Consider the following 21,513-nt stretch of genomic DNA (forward strand, 5'->3'; position numbering starts at 1 on the left):
TGGAGAATTTTAAGGGTAAAAGTTTGTCGCCATTCAATTTTGAAGCGTGACGTGTCGGGTATCAATTTACGGTTATTTTATTTTTTTTATTCAAAAAAGTGCGCCTGTAAGTCCGCTGCGCAAATACGGTGTGATAGAAAGCATTCCAGCGACCGCCATTTTATTCTCTAGGGTGTCTGAAAAATATATATATAATGTTTGGGGGTTCTAAGTAATTTTCTAGCAAAAAATAAATAAAAAATTGATTTTAACTAAAAAAAAAAACAAGAGGCTCGGGGCTGAAGTGGTTCAGGATGGCTCCACACTGGTCCTCTGTGATTCCTGGCAAGCCTTGGATTGGGAGCACGCCCTGCACCAAGTGCGGTGTCCTCCCAATGGGTCTACTTCACAATTGGCTCCACATTACTCTCCGGCGGTTCCAAAAGAACATAAAAAAACAAAAACAAAATTGCCTCCAATAGTGCAGTATCCAAGGTATTAAAAATGACAGAACCTCACCACCCCAGGAGCATAATTCCTCCAGATGAAGCCACGAGGTTGGTGGCGTAACTAGTAGGGGTGGAGCCAGGCGGTGGAAGTAGCCCCATTGAGAGGACACTGCACTCGGTGCAGGGCGTGTTCCCCTTCCAAGGCTTGCCAGGAATCACTGAGAACCAGTGTGGAGCCATCCTTAAAGGAGAATTGCAGTGTGTGCAAGGTGTGTTTCTCCCCCTGCAGGGTCTAAGAAGGAGGCGGACGTGCATTGCACTCGGGGGGGGGGGGGGGGGGGCGGAGCACTTTAGTGAATGCTGTGATGTCTCAGTGAAGGACGTCACAAATGAATCCACTTTTTTTGCACTTACATAGGAAGATTTACCTCCCAGATCGGGAGAAGAACCGGAAAGTGCAGAAAAGTCGGAAAAGAGACCCCCGAAGTCGGAAGAAGAACCCCCCCCAGAGCTGCCTAATAAATTACTTTAAAAACCTGTCTAGTGTGTTTTTTTTTTTTATTGACACATTTTTTCCCCCTCAGGTGAATGAGTAGGGGTACGGTGTACCCCATACTCAATCACATAGGGTGGGAGGGGCAGAATCTAAGGGGCCCCCTTATTAAAGGGGGCTCCCGGATTTCGATAAGCCCCCCCCCCGCCCGCAGATCCCGACAACCAATGGCCAGGGTTGTCGGGAAGAGTAATAAACTACTTAGCAACTCCCAAGGTAGTAGTGCGCTACAATTATAATTTATGATTTTGTGTTTCAAACTTCATCATACCCAGGATATCTACTAGACTCTGGTTTGGACAGATTTAAGTGTGTGATTGCTAAGAATTACATGCCTACAATATAAAACTCCAAATTTCTATGCAAAATAATTGATACCGCTTTGAGGCGCAAAAATCTGATATAATCATACCGCCAGGGAGGCTACTGAGGTGGTCACATAGTCCGTTGTAGACCAGACGTTTAAGGAGTTTGGCGGAAAAGGGAGAGCAAGGAGATGTGGCATAGGTTGTTAAGATTGGTGTGGTCTAAGGAAGGCCTTTTAAGTATGCACAGAGTCCTGACCTTAACCCAATAGAACACCTTTGGGATCGTGTAAAGTGGAGACTGCGAGCCAGGACTTCTTGTCCAACATCAGTGCCTGACCTCAGAAATGCACTACTGGAAGAATGATCAAACATTTCCATAGACCAGGGATCTCAAACTGGTGACCCTCCAGCTGTTGCGAAACTACAAGACCCATCATGCCTCTGCCTGTAGTCATGCTTGTAACTGTCAACCTTGCAATGCCTCATGGGACTTGTAGTTTTGTAACAGCTGGAGGGCCACCAGTTTGAGATCCCTGCCATAGACACTCTCCTAAACCTTGTGGACGGCCTTCCCGGAAGAGTTGAAGCTGTTATAGCTGCAAAGGGTGGGCCAACTCAATATTGAAACCTATGGACTAAGACTGGGATGCCATTAAAGTTTCCCGTGCGCAGGCGTCCCAATACTTTTGGCAATATAGTGTACATTGTTACACGGTGTTATTTATATTGCTTTCTTGTTTTAGGTAATTTTACACTTTAAATATTAAGTGTGGTCACACACATAATTGGTTTGCACACTCCACATAATAGAATGACTACAGCTGAATTATTACATTATTACACTTTGGCGTGGAGTTATTATATTATTATTATTATTATAAATGTCAGTTCCCGGTCTCTTCATTCTCTTGTAAACAAACACCAGGGATTTCCTTCATCTATACCAGACCCTTATCCTAGAAGGTCTGGTAAAAATACATATAAGACCTTGTACACACGGTCGGACACTCCGACGGAAAATGTCCGAGAGGACCGTGTTGTCGCATAATCCGACTGTGTGTGGGCTCCATTGGACTGTTTCCATCGGAATATCCGACGGACAAAGTTTTAGAGCAGGGCTATAAAACTTTCCGACAACGTGATCCGATCGGACTTTGTCCAATTGTGTGTAGAGAATTCCGATCGGACAAAGTGCCACGCATGCTCAGATCAAATTCCTACACCAAAGCTATTGGCTACTAGCCTGAATGTAGTCCCGTCGTAACGAAATAACCTCATCACGTTACGTACGATCGGATTTTCCGACAACAACAACTTTGTCCGACCGTGTGTATGCAACACCGGTTTCTGACAAAATGCGTCGGACAAAATCCGACGGATTTTGTTGTTGGAATGTCCGACCCGTGTGTACAAGGGCTTAGACCTTTAAGGAGATCTGGTATGAAATTCAAGGAGTACTCCACGCTTAGAAAATCCCAAAACATTGCCCCTCTCCCCCCCGCCATCCCCAAATCATACTAGACCACAGTTAACAGACGGGGCGGGCACCCTGCAAGAAGGCAAAACTCCATGTCCTCATGTGGATAAGGACAATGGTCTGTTCTCCACAAACCTGGCCCAGTCAGGTGGTGGGGGGCTTAATATCCAAACAAAAGAACTCGCTGCTCCAGGTGAGACAGGAAGCCTAATGGTGCCTAAAGGTGCCCACCTCGGCTCGCCTCCGCATACCATCAACACTGAAGAAATGGCTGCACTCCAAGATCCATCGAAATTCTTATTTAATAACCAACATCCCAAGTGTTACAGACAGTTCATAGGGTAGATGCGTTTCACACACTAACAGGTGTGCTTAATCATTACCAATGAATAATAACGAATACACCTCTTAGTGTGTGAAACGTATCTACCATTTGTACTGTCTGTAACACTTGGGATGTTCGTTATTAACCTCCCTAGCGGTGATCCCGAGTCTGGCTTGGGCTGGAATTTCAGTACCATGAGCGGTAACCCTGCCTAGCGGTGATCCCGAGTCTTCAGTACCACGAGCGGTAACCCTGAGCCGCGGGATCGCATCGCTGGTTACAGGGAGAGGTTACTTACCTTGTCCCCTGGATCCAGCGATGTCCTCCCCGCTGTGTGTGCGAGCTCCTCCGCTCGATTCACACAGTGCCCGAGTGCCGCCGAGCTCTGTTCCCTGCGACGTTACAACACACGGGAGCGGAGATCGGCGCCAAATTCAAAAAAGTAAAAATACACAATCTTACAGATTACATTACTGTATAAAAAAATACACACCCCCTTTGTCCCTAGTGGTCTGTCCAGTGCCCTGCATGCACTTTTATATTATAAATATATTTTATTTTATATAATATAAAATAAATTATATATATATATATATATATATATATATATATATATATATATATATATATATATATATATATATATATATATATAATAATTATATAATATTTTATATTATATATATTATAAATAATAGCAACCAAAAAGTGTCCCTTTAGTAATCAAGCACTAAATCTAATGACAGCGACAATTCTGCAAATGAGCAAATTTCAGTGTTTTTGGATTTGATTACATTATTGAATAATTTTTATCATTATTTATTATCATTATTTATTATATTATAAACTTTATCATACCCGGGATGTCTGCTAGACTCTGGTTTGAACAGATTTAAGTGAGTTATTCCTAAGAATTGCAGGCCTACAATATAAAAACACCAAATTTCCATGCAAAATAATTGTACCGCTTTCAGCACCTAAAATCAGAAATAATCGTACCGCCAGGGAGGTTAAAAAAGAATTTTGATGGATCTTTGAGTGCAGCCATTTCTTCAGTGTTGGTGGTGGGGGGCTTATTGGAGGCTTCCTTTAATAAGGGATCCCCCAGTAGAGATGGACGAACTTCCGACGGGGCGTTTCGCGAACGTGAACCACAAACGCGGCCGGAAGTTCGCGAACCGCAAAGTTTTCGGCGAGCCCCATTGACTTCAATGACAGGCGAACTTTGAAAACCTACAGGTCATATTTCCAGCCACAAAATAATTACTAGCTGTGCACACATAGTCCCACCACATGGCCAATGACAAAACACATGTATGAAGTGAATCTGGGATCGACAACTACAAGCATTCTTTTTTTATATGTGAAATTTTGACAATTCAGGACCCAGGAGCGCATGAAGGCAATGGAGGAGAGGAAAGGTCAGGGTAGGCTATGAAGAGGGTGCAGGAGATTATCACCAGCACCGAGATATAGAGCACTGACACCTGCACCGTGATAGAGTCATCTGACACCAGCACCGTGATAGAGAGCACTGACACCAGCACCGTGATATAGAGCACTGACACCAGCACCGTGATAGAGTGCACTGACACCAGCACCGTAATATAGAGCACTGACACCAGCACCGTGATAGAGTGCACTGACACCAGCACCGTAATATAGAGCACTGATACCAGCACCGTGATAGAGTGCACTGACACCAGCATCATGATATAGAGCACTGACACCAGCACCGTGATATAGAGCACTGACACCAGCACCGTGATAGAGAGCACTGACACCAGCACCGTGATATAGAGCACTGACACCAGCACCGTGATAGAGTGCACTGACACCAGCACCGTAATATAGAGCACTGATACCAGCACCGTGATAGAGTGCACTGACACCAGCATCATGATATAGAGCACTGACACCAGCACCGTGATAGAGAGCACTGACACCAACACCGTGATATAGAGCACTGACACCAGCACAGTGATATAGAGCACTGACACCAGCGTTCCTGTGACACAAGCGGAAGGTATATGGTGGTGGTGGTGTTGGTGGTATTGTCTTTGGGGGTGCACATAGCAGAGACTGAAGAAGAGGGTGCAGATCAAGAGGATGAGGAGGGTGCAGAAGAGTAAGGCTGAGTGAGCCACTCAACCAAGTCTGGTGTGTCCTTTGACGTAATCACACGCACCTTCTGCAATTTGCCACTTTGGCTCAAGTCTGTTGCTCCTGCCCTACCCCTACCACCCCTGCGAAAGGGCCTGCCTCTTCCTCTGCCTGTCATTTTTTAAATGACCCTGTGACAAAAGTCGTTTTGGGGGCCACTGGTCTATCACACCAGTTATAATACTTTTTTATTGCGTTGGTCACTCTTTGTAGTATCGCTGCAGAACCGCTCAGCAGTCACAATGCTGCACAGTGGAAACGCACTATACTATGCTTTCTATATGTGCAAGTATTTTATATGTGTATTACACACCTATATACTGCACACCAAATAGTACACCTATACCAGTCCTTACAAGGACCTTTGTGAACCGAGTAGCTAGTGATGTTCAGACTGTACCTCAGTCCCTACACTGATAAAGGACTGCTGCAGAATAGGGCAGCAGTCAAGTATAATATTCTTTCTATATTTGGAAGAAAGTATATTATACATGTACAACCCTATATACTGTACACCAATACCAGTCCTTAAAAGGACCTTTGTGGACCTAATAGTAACAGCTAGTGATTAAATTGACTGTCCCTGCTGCACACAGCGTCCTGTCCCTCCCTGCACTGACAAAAGACAGGCTGCTGCAACAATCACTAGCACAGCAGTGCACTCAACCCTATATACTGTACTACACCTATACCATACCAGTCCTTAAAAGGATTTTTATGGACCTAATAGCTAGCGATTTTGTCACTGCAGTCTCTCTCTGCTCCACACAGCAACCTCTCCCTATAATGACACAAGAAAGAATGTAAAATGGCCGCCAGATCAGGTCTATTTATAAGGTAGGGGGAATGTCCAATTGTCAATGTGCTGAAATGTCTCCATTGGCTGTCCTGTACCGCATGATGTATGTGTCATCATGGGTCAAAGTTCTTTCACACTGTGAACACATAAGTCCGCCGGGCGAACAGCGGCAATAGTCTGCCGAACAGGCGAATCGTGAACACGCAAAATTAGTAGCGAACCGACCACCGGGCGAACAGTTCGGCCATCCCTATCCCCCAGATACCAACCCCCACATGTGAATAAGTAATGAGTAAAAGTATCCCTACTAAAATGTAAATGAAGACGAATTCTTTTTGACAAGTTCTTAATCAAAAAATATAACATTTCCAAAAAATATCCCATGATGTCCCATAAATCCATCATCACTCATATTGTCTAGTGTCAATCACAAACAATGCCCGCCGACTGATGGACGCATCCTATCCCTTCACAACACACACAGCGAATAACAGCTCTAGTCTTCAACAATAAATGTAAGTAAGTGTAGCACTGACCCCCTAAGGAGCTGCTGATAATTGTTTTGGGTCTGCACTCTGCCTCTCAACACCAAATAATGGCTCAAGCCCCTTGTCACAACTGTGTGGTAATATTAGTGTAAGACCCAATGGTAAATTGCTACACAGCAATAACACAGTATAGGGCAGTGATATGCAATTAGCGGACCTCCAGCTGTTGCAAAACTCCATGAGGCATAGCAAGACTCTGACAGCCACAAGCATGACACCCAGAGGCAGAGGCATGATGGGACTTGTAGTTTTGCAACAGCTGGAGGTCCGCTAATTGCATATCCCTGCTATATTGTATATTTACCGTCACTTGGGTATCTGTCACTCCTTCAGGTATAGCAACAGATATAATCTCACACCAATTGTACTTTAACCACATCAAAGCTTTAATGATGGATATTGGTTCAACACATTTAACCAAAGCAGTAACCTCGATATAAAGAATGAAATAATAACAGTGAAAGTATAGGTGAAATCCAGAACTCAATAGTCACTTGAAAAGCATATGCAGACAGGCATAGGGTGGCCTATGCTCAATACAATAAATTACTTACTACAGCAGTGTAATACAGTACCAATATTTATGTCATATACTCAAGGGCTCCCCCTAGGTTGTAATGCAGTTCTAAGAATGTATGATGAGGTAATAACACTTTATAGAAATAGTAACTGTCTCTTGTCCTTTTCTTTTCTTCTGCTAGCTTATTAAACTGCAGTATTTGTAATCCAGGGAATAAGTAATTAGCAAATTATAGTGGAGGAGATATGCAGGTAAGAGCTTGGTTATATAAGGCAGTGGTCATCAACGCTGTCATCAGGGCCCACTAACAGGACAGGTTTTATGTATTACCTTGGGGGAGATGCAGACTAGAATACTGAAATAACTGAGTAGCAAATTATATCATCACCTGTGATGTATTTCAGTTATCTTGCAAACCTGGCCTGTTAGTGGGCCCTGAGGATAGGGATGATGAACACTGATATAAGGCACTTGAAAAAAACATTCAACTTCTTTACTGAAGGATGTAACACAGAGAAGAGAAACCGGGCTCCGAGGCTTCACTGCACAAAGTCTATGAACAAGTGAAAGCGCTTCTGTGGGACTACAGGTCTCACCAGCCCTCTGGAACTAGTTTTTACAGCAACAAGGTATTATATCAATCTGGGCAAGTGCCCGCTCACCACACAGGGCCCAGATGCTTGTACTGTCCTGCTTGGGATATCTCAGTCCCGCTCCTGGCTGGTGCTGTCACCCCGCGCTGCTCGTCCAGAGGTCTGGTCACTGCGATGCAGGAAAGGTTAAGAAGTCTTCGGCTCTATGGTCCATCCACATGCTGATCCAGCACACCGCACTCCGGAACATCCCACAAGCCACGCGACTCCGCTCCGGGCCTCACAGGCCATAGTCTTCCAACTGAACTCCCACAGCTCCCTGCATGCAGGCTTTGAATGGCGTCCGAAGAGGCTGAAAACCGGCCACACCTGTCTCTTTTATATCCTTACCCAGCAGGCTGTTCTGTGTGTTGGGGTTGAGGGTAAGTGCAGTGGTCATCATGGGTAGGTAGTTCCCAGACTGAGTTACACATATAAGTCAGTTCCTTATTCACTACATCCCCCACAATGCATTGGGGCGTGGCTATTTCTAAAGCCAAACAAATATCTTAACAGCATGATACAAAAACAAAGAACACTAGAGGGAGCCAAACTCTGTTCAAAGAATATCATATTATTTCTATGGTAAGTTAGGAGTGGATGAACGGCTGAACCAGAAAAGAGCTATCAGAGATAGTCTGTCCTATTCTATGATTTGTGGTTTTAAGAAAAGGATAGACGGCCTACAAAATATAAGTAAATCTTGTTGTTCTGGTAAAATGACTTTCAAAGGAACTCAGCAATATTGTACGGTGACCTCTTTGTTCTAATTCTTTAAGGTAAGGAATACACCGAATACATCAGTCCTATCTGCGAAGAAGATGATTATGATTCTGTTATCACTACTACTACTGATGATCCCAATTATGAAAACAATGAAGTTAGGTGAGAAGTGGTTTTCACACTTGCATTCAAACATTTTCACAAAGCTGTTAGACCAATGAAGCTGAATACAAGGTTCGAGAGGGCCAGGTGGGTGTCACAGGTAGGTATTAAATGTTTTTATTCTACCACATTTTTATTTTTATTTTTTATTTTACAATATCCATTACATCTTTACCAACTTCAAGTGTCCTCTGTACTGAGCATCTCCTCATAGGATCCCCCTATATTGAGCCTCTCCTCTACTCATAGTGTCCCCCTGCACTGAGCCTCTCCTCTACACATAGTTCCCCCCCTGTACTGAGCCTATCCTCTACTCATAGTGTCCCCCTGTACTGAGCCTCTCCTATACTCATAGTATCTCCCTGTACTGAGCCTCTCCTCTACCCATAATGTCCCCTTGTACTGAGCCTCTCCTCTACCCATAGTGTCCCCCTGTACTGAGCCTCTCCTCTACCCATAGTGCCCCCCCTGTACTGAGCTTCTCCTCTACACATAGTTCCCCCCCTGTACTGAGTCTCTCCTCTACCCATAGTGTCCCCCTGTACTGAACCTCTCCTATACTCATAGTATCTCCCTGTACTGAGCCTCTCCTCTACGCATAATGTCCCCCTGTACTGAGCCTCTCCTCTACCCATAGTGTCCCCTGGTACTGAGCCTCTCCTCTACTCATAGTGTCCCCTGTACTGAGTCTCTCCTCTACCCATAGTGTCCCCCCTGGTACTGAGCCTCTACTCTACTCATAGTGCCCCCCTGTACTGAGCCTCTCCTCTACCCATAGTGTCCCCCCTGGTACTGAGCCTCTCCTCTACTCATAGTGTTCCCCTGTACTGAGCCTCTCCTCTACACATAGTGTCCCCCTGTACTGAGCCTCTCATCTACCCATAGTGTCCCCCTGTACTGAGCCTCTCCTCTACCCATAGTGTCCCACTGAACTGCGACTCTCCTCTACCCATAGTGTCCCCCTGTACTGAGCCTCTCCTCTACCCATAGTGTCCTCCTGTACTGAGCCTCCCTTCTATACATAGTGCCCCCCCCTGTACTGAGCCTCTCCTTTACCTATAGTGTCCCCCTGTACTGAGCCTCTCCTCTACCCATAATGTCCCCCTGTCCTGAGCCTCTCCTCTACTCATAGTGTCCTCCTGTACTGAGCCTCTCCTCTACCCATAGTGTCCTCCCTGTACTGAGCCTCTCCTCTACTCATAGTGTCCTCCTGTACTGAGCCTCTCCTCTACCCATAGTGTCCTCCCTGTACTGAGCCTCTCCTCTACCCATAGTGTCCCCCTGTACTGAGCCTCTCCTCTACCCATAATGTCCCCCTGTCCTGAGCCTCTCCTCTACTCATAGTGTCCTCCTGTACTGAGCCTCTCCTCTACCCATAGTGTCCTCCCTGTACTGAGCCTCTCCTCTACCCATAGTGTCCCCCTGTACTGACCCTCTCCTCTACCCATAGTGTCCCCCTGTACTGAGCCTCTCCTCTATCCATAGTGTCCCCCTGTACTGAGCCTCTCCTCTACTCATAGTTACGCTGAGTAAATTAATACCCAACATGTAACGCTTCAAAATTGCGACCACTCGTGGAATGGCGACAAACGTTTACCCTTAAAAATCTCCATCGGTGACGTTTAAATTTTTTTACAGGCTGTATGTTTTGAGTTACAGAGGAGGTCTAGGGGTAGAATTATTGCTCTCGCTCTACCGATCTCAGTGATACCTCACATGTGTGGTTTGAACACCGTTTTCATATGCGGGCGCTGCTCACGCGCTGCTCACATATGCGTTCGCTTCTGCACGCAAGGGACAGGGCGCGTTTAAATTATTTTTTGTCTTATTTATTAACTTTTTATTTTTACACTGTTCTTTAAAAAAAAAAAAAAAAAAAAAAAGTGTCACTTTTATTCCTATTACAGGGAATGTAAGAATCCCTTGTAATAGAAACAAAGCATGACAGGTCCTCTTAAATATGAGATCTGGGGGGGTCAAAAAGTCTTCAAATCTCATATTTACACTAAAATGCAATAAAAAAATGGCCCTTTAAGAGCTATGGGCGGAAATGAAATTTTGACTTCACTTCCGCCCTACAATGATATAGAGACGGGTGGGGGCCATCTTCCCCTCACTCGTCTCCATGCCACTGATGTGACAGGATCCGAGTTTCTGGCGACTCCAGTAAGCGACAGAGGGCAATAGTGCGGCAGAAGCGGGGGGCATAACTGTTAAAAGTGACCTTGCGGCGAATCCGCCGCAGAGACCACTATTATCACGAACTGGAGCGCCAGCCGAAGAAGAGGATACCGGGGTTATGGTAGCTAGCTGCTGCCATAACAAAGATATCCCTCTTCAAAGTTAGGGTGTTTATGGGCGTGCGGCGCTCCGGGAGTGGTTAACGTGTACAATGTGGATGTGAATGGTAAGGGGTCTGTTACTGCAATGGGAGCAAGCCATGAACCTTTATCTATTATTCAATTCAGCGCACCACCATATGCTGCAAGGAAGGTGCCCTGTCTTAGTGCGTTGGGGTGCCATTCATTGCAGCGATGGATGTAACAAGATCTGCTGTGTATGTGTCTCTGCATTGTGGAAGTGTAAATAGGCCCCTAACAATGTATAGATGATTACAGAACTACAGGAATTTGGGTCTATTATATCTGAGTTCAGCTATATTCACAGAAATCGTATCCTTGTTGGTACAATGAGATAAATGTTCTCCTCGTTCCTCTCTTTCAGCTTTGCACGGTTGTACACCACCATCTCCACCTTCACCATCATGGCCTCCATCATTGTGCTTCTGCTCATTCTGGCTGTCTACTCCCTCTGTCAATGGAAAAAGAGAAACGCACAAAGTAAGGAGGAAATGCCGGATGTTCTTCCAAATTTAGAAAATCCGAAAATCCGAAAATTCAAAAGAATGATAATAAGAACGAAAATTCGAAAATTCGAAAATCTGAAATAACTAACTAATAATATCTTAACTATTACTAACTATTAAATTATAGATAATGGAATTTCCTTTCAAATTTTTCTTTTAGTGAACGTAACGTTATATGAAGTTACGAATCATCCGTAATAAAGAATGCCGCATCTAAACGGATGGAATGTAATCAATTAATAATAATAAATAATAATAATAATAAAAACGTATTATTATTATTATTTATTATTTTGTTCCGTTCCATTTGTTTACATGCGGCATTCTTTATTTCTGATAGTTCCTAACTTTAGATAAATTTGTATTCGTTATGTTCACTTATGCCCCGTACACCCACGAGTGGAAATTCGGCCAGCAAAAGTCCGATGAGAGCTTTTGGTCGGAAAATGAGAACGTGTGTATGTTCCATCGGACTTTTGCTGGCCGAATTCCAGCCAGCAAAACATTGAGATCAGGTTTCGGTTGGAAAAAGTTCCGATCGGAAATTCCGATCGTCTGTACCAATTCCGACGCGCAAAATTCCTACGCATGCTCGGGAACAATTCGGCGCATGCTCGGAAGCATTGAACTTAATTTTCTCGTGTTGTACGTCACCCACGTTCTTGGCGGTCGAAAGTTCAGTGAACATTTGTGTGACCGTGTGTATGCATGCCAAGCTTGAGCGGAATTCCGTTGGAAAAACCATCCAAGATTTTTCAAACGGAAATTCCACTCGTATGTACGGGGCATAACAGCCAAATTTGAAAGGAAATCCCAATACCTGTAATTTAATAGTTATTATTAGTTAGTTATTATTTAGAATTTTAGGATTTTCGTTCTTACGAATTTTTGGATTTTTCTCTTATTTTCGGATTTTCGAATTTACAAATTACGTATTTCTGAATTTTCGGGCAACAAAACACGTTTTTCAGCAGTGCACATGTCTACTGTACATTCCCACCAATGAATGCAAGGCAGACTAGTGACAGTGCGGCAATCATATCAACCAACTGGGGTTCATTTCATCTAAGATAAGAGCTGATTTTGGATTGGTTAATATTGGATGGCGGCACGGATCATGGTCGCTCTTTGACGGTATCCATGGGCTTATAATATCAATACGCAAAGGAAAATCAGTGTTGGGTGAATCTTATCTGTGTAGGATAAATTGAATTCAGCCAATCATCAGTAAAGTAGTAATATAACATACATAAAACACAATATAAGTGTAACAAAAAGAAAAAGTTTCTTAATATTTCCAGTATATCAACACAATTCACTTCTTCCCAGAAACGTGAAAAAAATAAAAACCTTTCAAAACTAGAAAGAAAAATCGAATAAATCCTTAGATCAACGACCACAATAAATCAAAAACAGGCGCTTGTGCAATCCACCACCAATGCTTTCTAGCAGAGATGACCTCCAGCTCCTGTTTTACCAGAAAGTCAAAGCATACAGTTTCCCTTGAGGGATAAATGGAGATCTGTGCGGATGGATGGATATCCTTATGGCTTTCACAGCTCAGCTCTCTCCTTCATGGATGTTCACATGTAATACCAGCCATATAAAACAGAAAACATACCTCTCTGTAAAAATATATTTTATTGTCACAAAATCTGTAACGAAAAAGTCCCACACTCCGCGTGAGTGCTTTTCGTCATATATCTCCAGTCTGAATATAGATATCAGATATTCCAAACCGCTGACAACCAATAACTAGGCAGTACTCGTTTTGGTTGCTCAACATGAACTGTTTATTGAAACACAGTTACACAGAGGTAACACTCCCTTTGCATTCAGACTGTCCAATCAACAGGGAGAGGAGAGCTACCTTTGACTGTGCTCCCATCTAATCTAACTCTGTACCCCCCTATATTACATCCAGTCCTTGCAGTTACCTTACTATGGTTATTTTTACAGCCTGGTGAGTTGTTTTACCTTAACATATTCCACTGTGGTGGGCGTGGTGGTTTCCCTTCCACACTGTCCGCACTTCCCCTTTCTTCTCCCTCCCCCTCCACACTACTTTACTTTCACTCCTATTACTCCATTACCATCTAAACCCCCCCCTTCCCTTAAACCCCTTGGTTTCCCCTTTCCCTCTTCTCCCCCTTTCCTCCCCCCCTCTTTGTCCTCACCTATTTCCTCACTTTCATAGTCTCACTTATTTATTTTCTGTTGCTCCCTGTCCTGTCCTTCCCTACCTCTTCCCTTTTCTTTTTTCTCCCCTTTCCCCCACCCCTTTTTTTCACCCCATATTCTGCCCCCTTTCTGTTTAGGTTCCCCTCTTTGATGTCCCATCCCAGTTCCCTCCCCATCTCCTTCCCCCTGCCCCATACCCCTTCCTCTTCCATCCTCCCCTTCCCTTTACCCCTGCCTCTCCCATCTTCCCCTTCCCTTTACCCCTGCCTCTCCCATCTTCCCCTTCCCTTTACCCCCGCCTCTCCCGTTCCTACCCTTTCCTCCCTGGCTTGTTGTTTCCATCTCTCACTCCCCCCTTGTCCCGCTCTCCCCTCCTATGGCCCTTCCCTCTCCTTCTTTCTTCTCTTTTTTCCCCCCTCTTCCCCCCCTTCCCCCTTTTTCATTCCTTTTCCCCCCTCATTTCTTCTTCATCTTCCCTCCTTTTTCTCTTGGTAATTTCTCCCCACCTCCCTCATCCCAGTTGTCCCTTCCCTCAGTCCTTTTGTCATCCTTGTCCTGTCCCCATCCCCCCTTTCTCTCCATCTTCCCTTCCCCACCCCCATTAGGCCCCACAGCGGCACTATCTGAGTTCCTCTACCACTGTACTACACCACCTTTTATAAAAACTTTTTTATACCCCAACCTTTATTATTACCTTCTAATCAGAGATTGTCATTCACAATCCCCCTTGTCCGCCCCGGGGGGAATTTGTTGGGTCATGTCGTTAGTCGGTTTTGTCCAATCGGGTGAGCAGGTCTTCCTACTTTAACATTGATTGTAATATGTTGTTAAAGTTTATTTTGCTCTGTAAATATGTTTTGTCTTAATGTATTATCTATTTCATAGACCACTCCTCCTGAAGAAGCGGTTTAAACCACGAAACCGGAAGAGGAAACAAACTATACTCCACTCCAAACAAACAACCTATACTCCACTCCAAACAAACAACCTATGCTCCACTCTTTTGCTCTGTAAATATATTTTGTCTTAATATAGTATCTATTTCATAGACCACTCATCCTGAAAAAGCAGTTTAAACCACGAAACCAGTAGAGGAAATAAACTATACTCCACTCTTTTGCTCCGTAAATATGTTTTGTCTTAATGTATTATCTATTTCATAGACCACTCCTCCTGAAGAAGCGGTTTATACCACGAAACCGGTAGAGGAAACAACCTATACTCCACTCCAAACAAACAACCTATACTCCACTCTTTTTCTCTGTAAATATGTTTTGTCTTAATATAGTATCTATTTCATAGACCACTCATCCTGAAGAAGCAGTTTATACCGCAAAACTGGTAGAGGAAACAACCTATACTCCACTCCAATAGAAACTCTATGGGGGGAACCCTTTAGTAGTTAGTTACTTGTGGTGTATACTTTTTAAATAATATTTTTGTATGGTTTCTATGTATTAAAATTTGATTTTTATCACATTAATCTTGTCATTGTATCAGTACCGAGACAGTCCATTCAATCACTTTAGTCATATGTGTTGGTCAGCGTGAGCAACTGCCCTCATATTTCCACCTTCCCAATTTTCGAATACGCGAAGGACAATCAGTGTTGGGTGAACAATCTTATCTGTGTAGGATAAATTGAGTACAGAACAATCATCAGTAAAGTAGTAATATAACATACATAAAACACAATATGCAAGTGCAACAAAAAGAAAAAAATTCTCTTAATATTCAAGTACAACACAACACAATTCACGTCTTCTTCCCAGAAACATGAAAAAAACAAAATCTTTCAAAACTAGAAAGAAAAATCGAATAAATCCTTAGATCAACGATCACAATAAATTAAAAACAGGCGCTCGTGCAATCCACCACCAGTGCTCACTAGCAGAGATCACCTCCAGCTCCTGTTTCCCCAGAGAGTCAAAGCAGACAGTTTCCCTTGAGGGATAAATGGAGATCTGTGCGGATGGATGGATGGATATCCTTATGGCTTTCACAGCTCAGCTCTCTCCTTCGTGGATGTTCACATGTAATACCAGCCATATAAAACAGAAAACATACCTCTCTGGAAAAATATATTTTATTGTCACAAAATCTGTAACGAAAAGTCCCACACTCCGCGTGAGTGCTTTCGTCCTATACCTCCAGTCTGAATATAGATATCAGATATTCCAAACTGCTGACAACCAATAACTAGGCAGTACTCGTTTTGGTTGCTCAACATGAACTGTTTATTGTAACACAGTTACACAGAGGTAACGCTCCCTTTGCATTCAGGGCAGGGTAGACTGTCCAATCAGCAGGGAGAGGAGAGCTGTTGGAGGAATTCCCCCCTCCCTCCTCACAGCAAATACACATCACATAATACCCAAGGCAGACAGACACAATAGAACAATGGAATACAGCCACTCCCCAAATGACCCAGCAAAGAGTCCCCAACAGTATGAGACTATAAATATATATATATATATATATATATATATACATATATACATATACACATAACATTCCAGTGTGGCTGTACAGTGAGTCCGATTGGCACAGATCAGACTGGGGTTCTCCGTCACCCTGTGCCCCTAATAGACACAGGGTGACTTAGACATAGGAGGTGCATGGGGAGCTGAAGCTAGTGTTTCCCAACCTCTCCAAGGGATTCTGTGTTCCATGGGCCCCCCGCCCAAAGTGACTCCCGTTACAAAATCTTATAGTGGTCCACTCACATAAAAAAAAAAAGCCGGTTGTGAGACCTTTTTTCTGATTGGCCAAAGGAGGAGGGAGAGGAGATGCATGACTGGAGGAGAAGCAAGGGAAGAATGATCGACCCACCCGCTGCCACTGTGACTCCAGGGATGGCTCACTCGCAGCAGCTCAGCCATTCAACACTCCCTGGCTCGGACAGGGGAGGGAGGAGGAGGGGAGATCAGAGTCATCCCAGGCAGGACATCTGGCCCTCCTAAGATAAGGAGTCCGTCTTTCTCCCACGGGGGGTGGGGGGTGTTCCCGTGTTCGCCGCATTCATGTCTGTCTCTGAGGGGGGTGTCCCTTCCCCCCCCCCCCCGGATTATTGAGCACCAGCCACCACTGGTGGAGTTCTTTATGTGGACCAAGAATCAATTAAAATCATAAGTTATTTTAACATGAAACATGAAAAGTGTCCCCTAAAGAAGCCCACCCACATGAGCCCATCCCTCATTTTTTAACTCTTTTTTTGGACTCCCTGATGCTATGGGCATACAGACTTTTCTTAAATTAAAAAAAGTAGTTACTAGATAAAAAGGACAGTAGACTTCACAGATCAGTAAAATGACTGCACCCTGCACCGCTCCACAGGACACTGAGGTGTAGACATGGCCAGATCCTACCTACTGATGAATACTGTATATCAACCATACAGTCTGCCAATCAACTATTCTATTTTTAGCTGTGTCCTGGGCAATACCCATTGTCTGAGTAATAGTTTCATTATTAGCCCCAGGCTCCACTCCATGTTAGCTCTTGTGGTTCTGCATTCCTTTTTCTTCGGTTACTGATTTTGGTTTGTATTCGACTACGATTCTTTACTACCCATCCTTTTTTTTTACCCATCCTAACTTTTGACCAATTTCTGTGTCTGAATCTGTCTACTTTGTACCACACTCTGCTTCTAACCCCTGCTCAGCTGCCATATTCATATGTGTGCCCCACGGGCCACAACCTGGCACACCCTCCAACTACCCTGCTAATTCCTGTGCTCTGCCCTTCTGACCCCTGTACACTGCCATGATTACCTACTTTTTTTTGATGCTGACCCTTGTCCTCTGCCCTGCTGATCCCTTTCTTCTCCCCCTTGCTGACTCTCATTCTCTGCCATGTTGACCCCTGTCCTCTGATGACCTCAGTTATCTGCCCTGCTAACTTCCATCCTCTGCCCTGCTTACCTCTGTTCTCTACTCTACTAACCCCTGCCCTCTGCTAAGTAAGATTTGCTTACTTAGGAGTTTGAATGTGATCGCCATGGAGTGGCCAGTTCCCTGGTGAGGCATAAACAAACATCCTTAAAAGAGAAAACAGATCCGCCGTGTCCATGGGAAGGTTTCCGCATCCGATGGTGTTCCACCAGCGTCTGGATGTGCGAATACCCTCACATGGGAGTATTACAGCAAAACTGACACTGGGGGACATCTGACAACATACATTAATACAAATTATCCACAACAGCTCCTCCTCTTTGTCATATGATCCCATGTGTCCCTCAATGAAAATTGATCTTCTTCTTACACCTAAAAATGAATCAGTCCTTACTGTTCATATGAGTCCATAAAAAAAGGAAAACAGGGCTTGAGATGTAGACTCTGTTCTTCGGGAAGAATGACTTATAGGTAGGACACAACATGGTGAGCTGTAGTAATCGCCGGTCGGTCTGGGATCCTCTGTGTCTTGTACATGGGCTGGGCTTTGAGGTGTTTCATCTCGGTGAGGAAGATGTGGTCATCTGCTCGGGCTATATTCACTCGACAGGAGCACCTCATCAAGACATATAGAAGAAAAAGAGATAAAAACAACATCACACCACTACTTCGTTCAGCCATGATCCGATGGAAAATAAAAAATGGGGAAGTTTCCTAAGCCCTTAAAAGGATTCAAACCTTCACTAGCTATAGCTCTGGCTTTGCCTCGCAGGGATCTAACCTTATCCATATGGGCCTGAACTTTGCCAGTGGTATCCTCAATCCAGGTATAACAATGTTTACTTATGAATTCCCAGAAACCCCCCTTGGACTGTGGGAGCTTCCTTGAAGCTTCAACAGTTACATGAAAACATCCCATCCTCAATGGATGAGAAATTGTTCAATCGTTTCATAAGCTCCCCACCGTGTACAAGCAATTCCCTTCCAGCTGTCCCTGACATTCTTACCTTCTCTTGCGCCATGAGATCCTCACGATCGGCCATGACATAAGATGCTGGGACGAGATTCACCAGCACACATGAACCTCTTGTTTTAGGGAAATTACCTTATAAGCTGTAGATCCACATTAATACCAAACTAAACTTGAAGCACACTTGTGGGCTATCTAGTTGTCCTGATACCAAAGCTGGCGAGAACCAGAGCTGTTGTAAACATTATAATTAATTTTACCCTCTAGAAATGTATCGTTAAATTCTATTGACAAGTGTCTGTTTGGATTTTACTAGTTTGTCAAAACTTCTCACACCAATATGAATATCACATATATCATGTACTGTACCGCCATCATTGCTGGGGCACTAGAGCTCAGTGGAGACTCAGAGTAAACCCAACCATGTGTCCTGTTTGGTTTCTTAGCTAGTTGGAAAATACACTTTAAAAATATAAATAAAGAAAGATACTTCTCATCCTTTGGTGTAGTTGAGCAGCTTCTTGCAGTGGCTGGCCTGGTCTCTTCCCTCAAGCTTCTTTACAATGACCCAGTCACCTGGTTAGAAAGAATGTAAACTGGCTATTGTGTCAGAGTCCAGGAGGGACTCATGAACCCTGTGGTGGACCTTTTGAAGTTCATGTTATGCCGCGTACACACGATCAAACAATCGGGTGGAAAAGTCCGGCAAACTCAAGTCCGCCGAACATTCCCCCCGTGTGTAGCCTCCGGCATACTTTTTTGACCCGAAAGTACGGCGGACTTAGAAAGTAGTTTTGCACTCCAATCTTCCCGCCGGACTCGCATTTCTCGTACTTTTCAAATGAACAGACTTTTCCCGTTTTGAGAAAAGTCCGCTCATTTTGAGCTTGTCTCCAGGTAGGCGGGGCCCGCGAAGGAGACATCGCTGGCCCGCCACCTAGCATGGACTTAAAGGGGAACCCCAACGCCGAAAAAAATTGGCAAGGGGGTCCCCCCAGGTCCACATCAGACCCTTGTCCGAGCACGCTACCCGGCCGGCCAGGAAAGGGGGGAAGAGCGAGCGCCCCCCCTCCTGAGCCGTACCAGGCCACGTGCCCTCAACATGGGGGGTGCCGCGCGCCCACCCCACCCCAAAGCACCTCTTCCCGACAACCCTGGCCATTGGTTGTCGGGGTCTGCGGGCAGGGGGCTTATCGGAATCCGGGAGCCCCCTTTAATAAGGGGGCCCTCGGATACCGGCCCCCCACCCTATGTGAATGAGTATGGTTTACAATGTACCCCTACCCATTCACCTGTAAAGTAAAGTACAAAAAAAACACAACACACAAGATAAAATAGTTTATTGCACAGCTCCGGGGGTCTTCCGTCTTTGGGGGTCTTCTCGCTGGACTCCTCCGCTATCTTCTTGTAGCTCTTTTGCTAGCGGAGGAGCCCGGCTTTCTTCCTCGCCGCGGCCTCTTCTTCCGACTTCTGGGGTCTTGTCCCCCTCTTTGGTTCTTCTGTCGCCGCCACCTTCCGTTCTTCTTCTTCTTCTTCTTCTCCTGGAGATGTTGACTCGACGCGGGGCGGGGTCATCGGTTGATGTCACATGGGTTGATGTCATATGGTGACAGTCCCAGCATCCTCCGGAACTGTGACATCGTAAGGGGGCGGGGTCACCATGCGACATCAACCGATGACCCCGCCCCTTGTCCCTATATAAGTCGCCGCGCAGCGCGTCCCTGGCATTGCGGCCGGAGAGAGCGTCGAGTCAACATCTCCAGGAGAAGAAGGAGGAGAAGAAGAAGAATGGAAGGCGGCGGTGGTGACAGAAGACCGGGCCACCGCCTGTAAAAGAGCTATAAGAAGGCGCGGTGGCCCGGCAGAAGAGCCGAAGAGGGGGACAAGACCCCCAAAGTCGGAAGAAGAGGCCGCGGCGAGGAAGAAAGCCGGGCTCCTCCGCTAGCAAAAGAGCTACAAGAAGATAGCGGAGGAGTCCGGCGAGAAGACCCCCGAAGACGGAAGACCCCCGGAGCTGTGCAATTTTATCTTGTGTGTTGTGTTTTTTTGTACTTTATTTTACAGGTGAATGGGTAGGGGTACATTGTACCCCATACTCATTCACATAGGGTGGGGGGCCGGTATCCGGGGGCCCCCTTATTAAAGGGGGCTCCCGGATTCCGACAAGCCCCCCGCCCGCAGACCCGACAACCAATGCGTGGCCCCCCCTTCCCAAAGGCACCCCCATGTTGAGGGCACGTGGCTTGGTATGGCTCGGAGGGGGGGGCGCTCGCTCGTCCCCCCCCTTCCTGGCCGGCCGGGTAGCGTGCTCGGACAAGGGTCTGATGTGGACCTGGGGGGACCCCCATGCCGATTTTTTTCGGCATTGGGGGTTCCCCTTTAAGTACATACCAGGTTGCGGGGCCAGCGACGTCTCCTTCGCGGGCCCCGCCTACCTGGAGACGCACGCGAAATGAGCGGACTTTCCTCCGCGTGTGTGGGCGAGTCCGTTCATTTCAAAAGTAGGGTGGATAGTACGGCGGACTTAGTACGCCGTATTAGTCCGCTGAAAAAGTGCCGTGTGTGGGCAAGTAGCCCGTTCGGAAAGTCCGATGGACAGTCTGGCATTACAGTGACTGCACCTATCCCATCAGCTGAGAATGTTGACAGCTGCTGAGGAAAGTACAACTCTGATTTTGGTGGACCTCCAAACAAACATCATATGACAATAACCAAGACATGTGGGAACTTATGGCGTCTGTATGTGCGCATACCCTCATATGAGCGTATTATAGCAAAACTGACACTGGGGGACATCTGACAACATACATTATTAGAAATTTCCACAAAAGGTACAAAGGCCAAAAGTACTCATAATGGCCTGTTCTGGTATTAAATGCAGTAAAATTCCCATTGCAGTCACATAAACACATTTCAAAGGTACAGCAGATCTAAGGTGCAGGGGGTGTGCCCCTTCCCGCTATGG

General features: G+C 45.3%; 1 protein-coding gene across 2 annotated transcripts in view; it reads left to right on the forward strand.

The window, feature by feature from the left end:
• LOC143956896 (uncharacterized) overlaps nt 1–15,162 on the forward strand; it is a 59,772-nt gene extending 44,610 nt beyond the window's left edge. Inside the window, exons 5-7 of one of the 2 annotated variants that reach the window (XM_077467065.1) lie at nt 8,533–8,638; nt 11,363–11,478; nt 14,849–15,162. In XM_077467065.1, coding sequence (XP_077323191.1) covers nt 8,533–8,638; nt 11,363–11,478; nt 14,849–14,862 — 236 coding nt within the window. In that variant the 3' untranslated portion in view covers nt 14,863–15,162. The other variant, XM_077467064.1, reaches the window with a different exon arrangement.
• The last annotated feature ends 6,351 nt before the right edge of the window (nt 15,163–21,513 follow it).

Source organism: Lithobates pipiens, unplaced genomic scaffold (genome assembly GCF_037356315.1).
Source record: "Lithobates pipiens isolate NorthernLeopardFrog02 unplaced genomic scaffold, aLitPip1_a1.2 Scaffold_44, whole genome shotgun sequence".
NCBI classification, from domain to species: domain Eukaryota; kingdom Metazoa; phylum Chordata; class Amphibia; order Anura; family Ranidae; genus Lithobates; species Lithobates pipiens.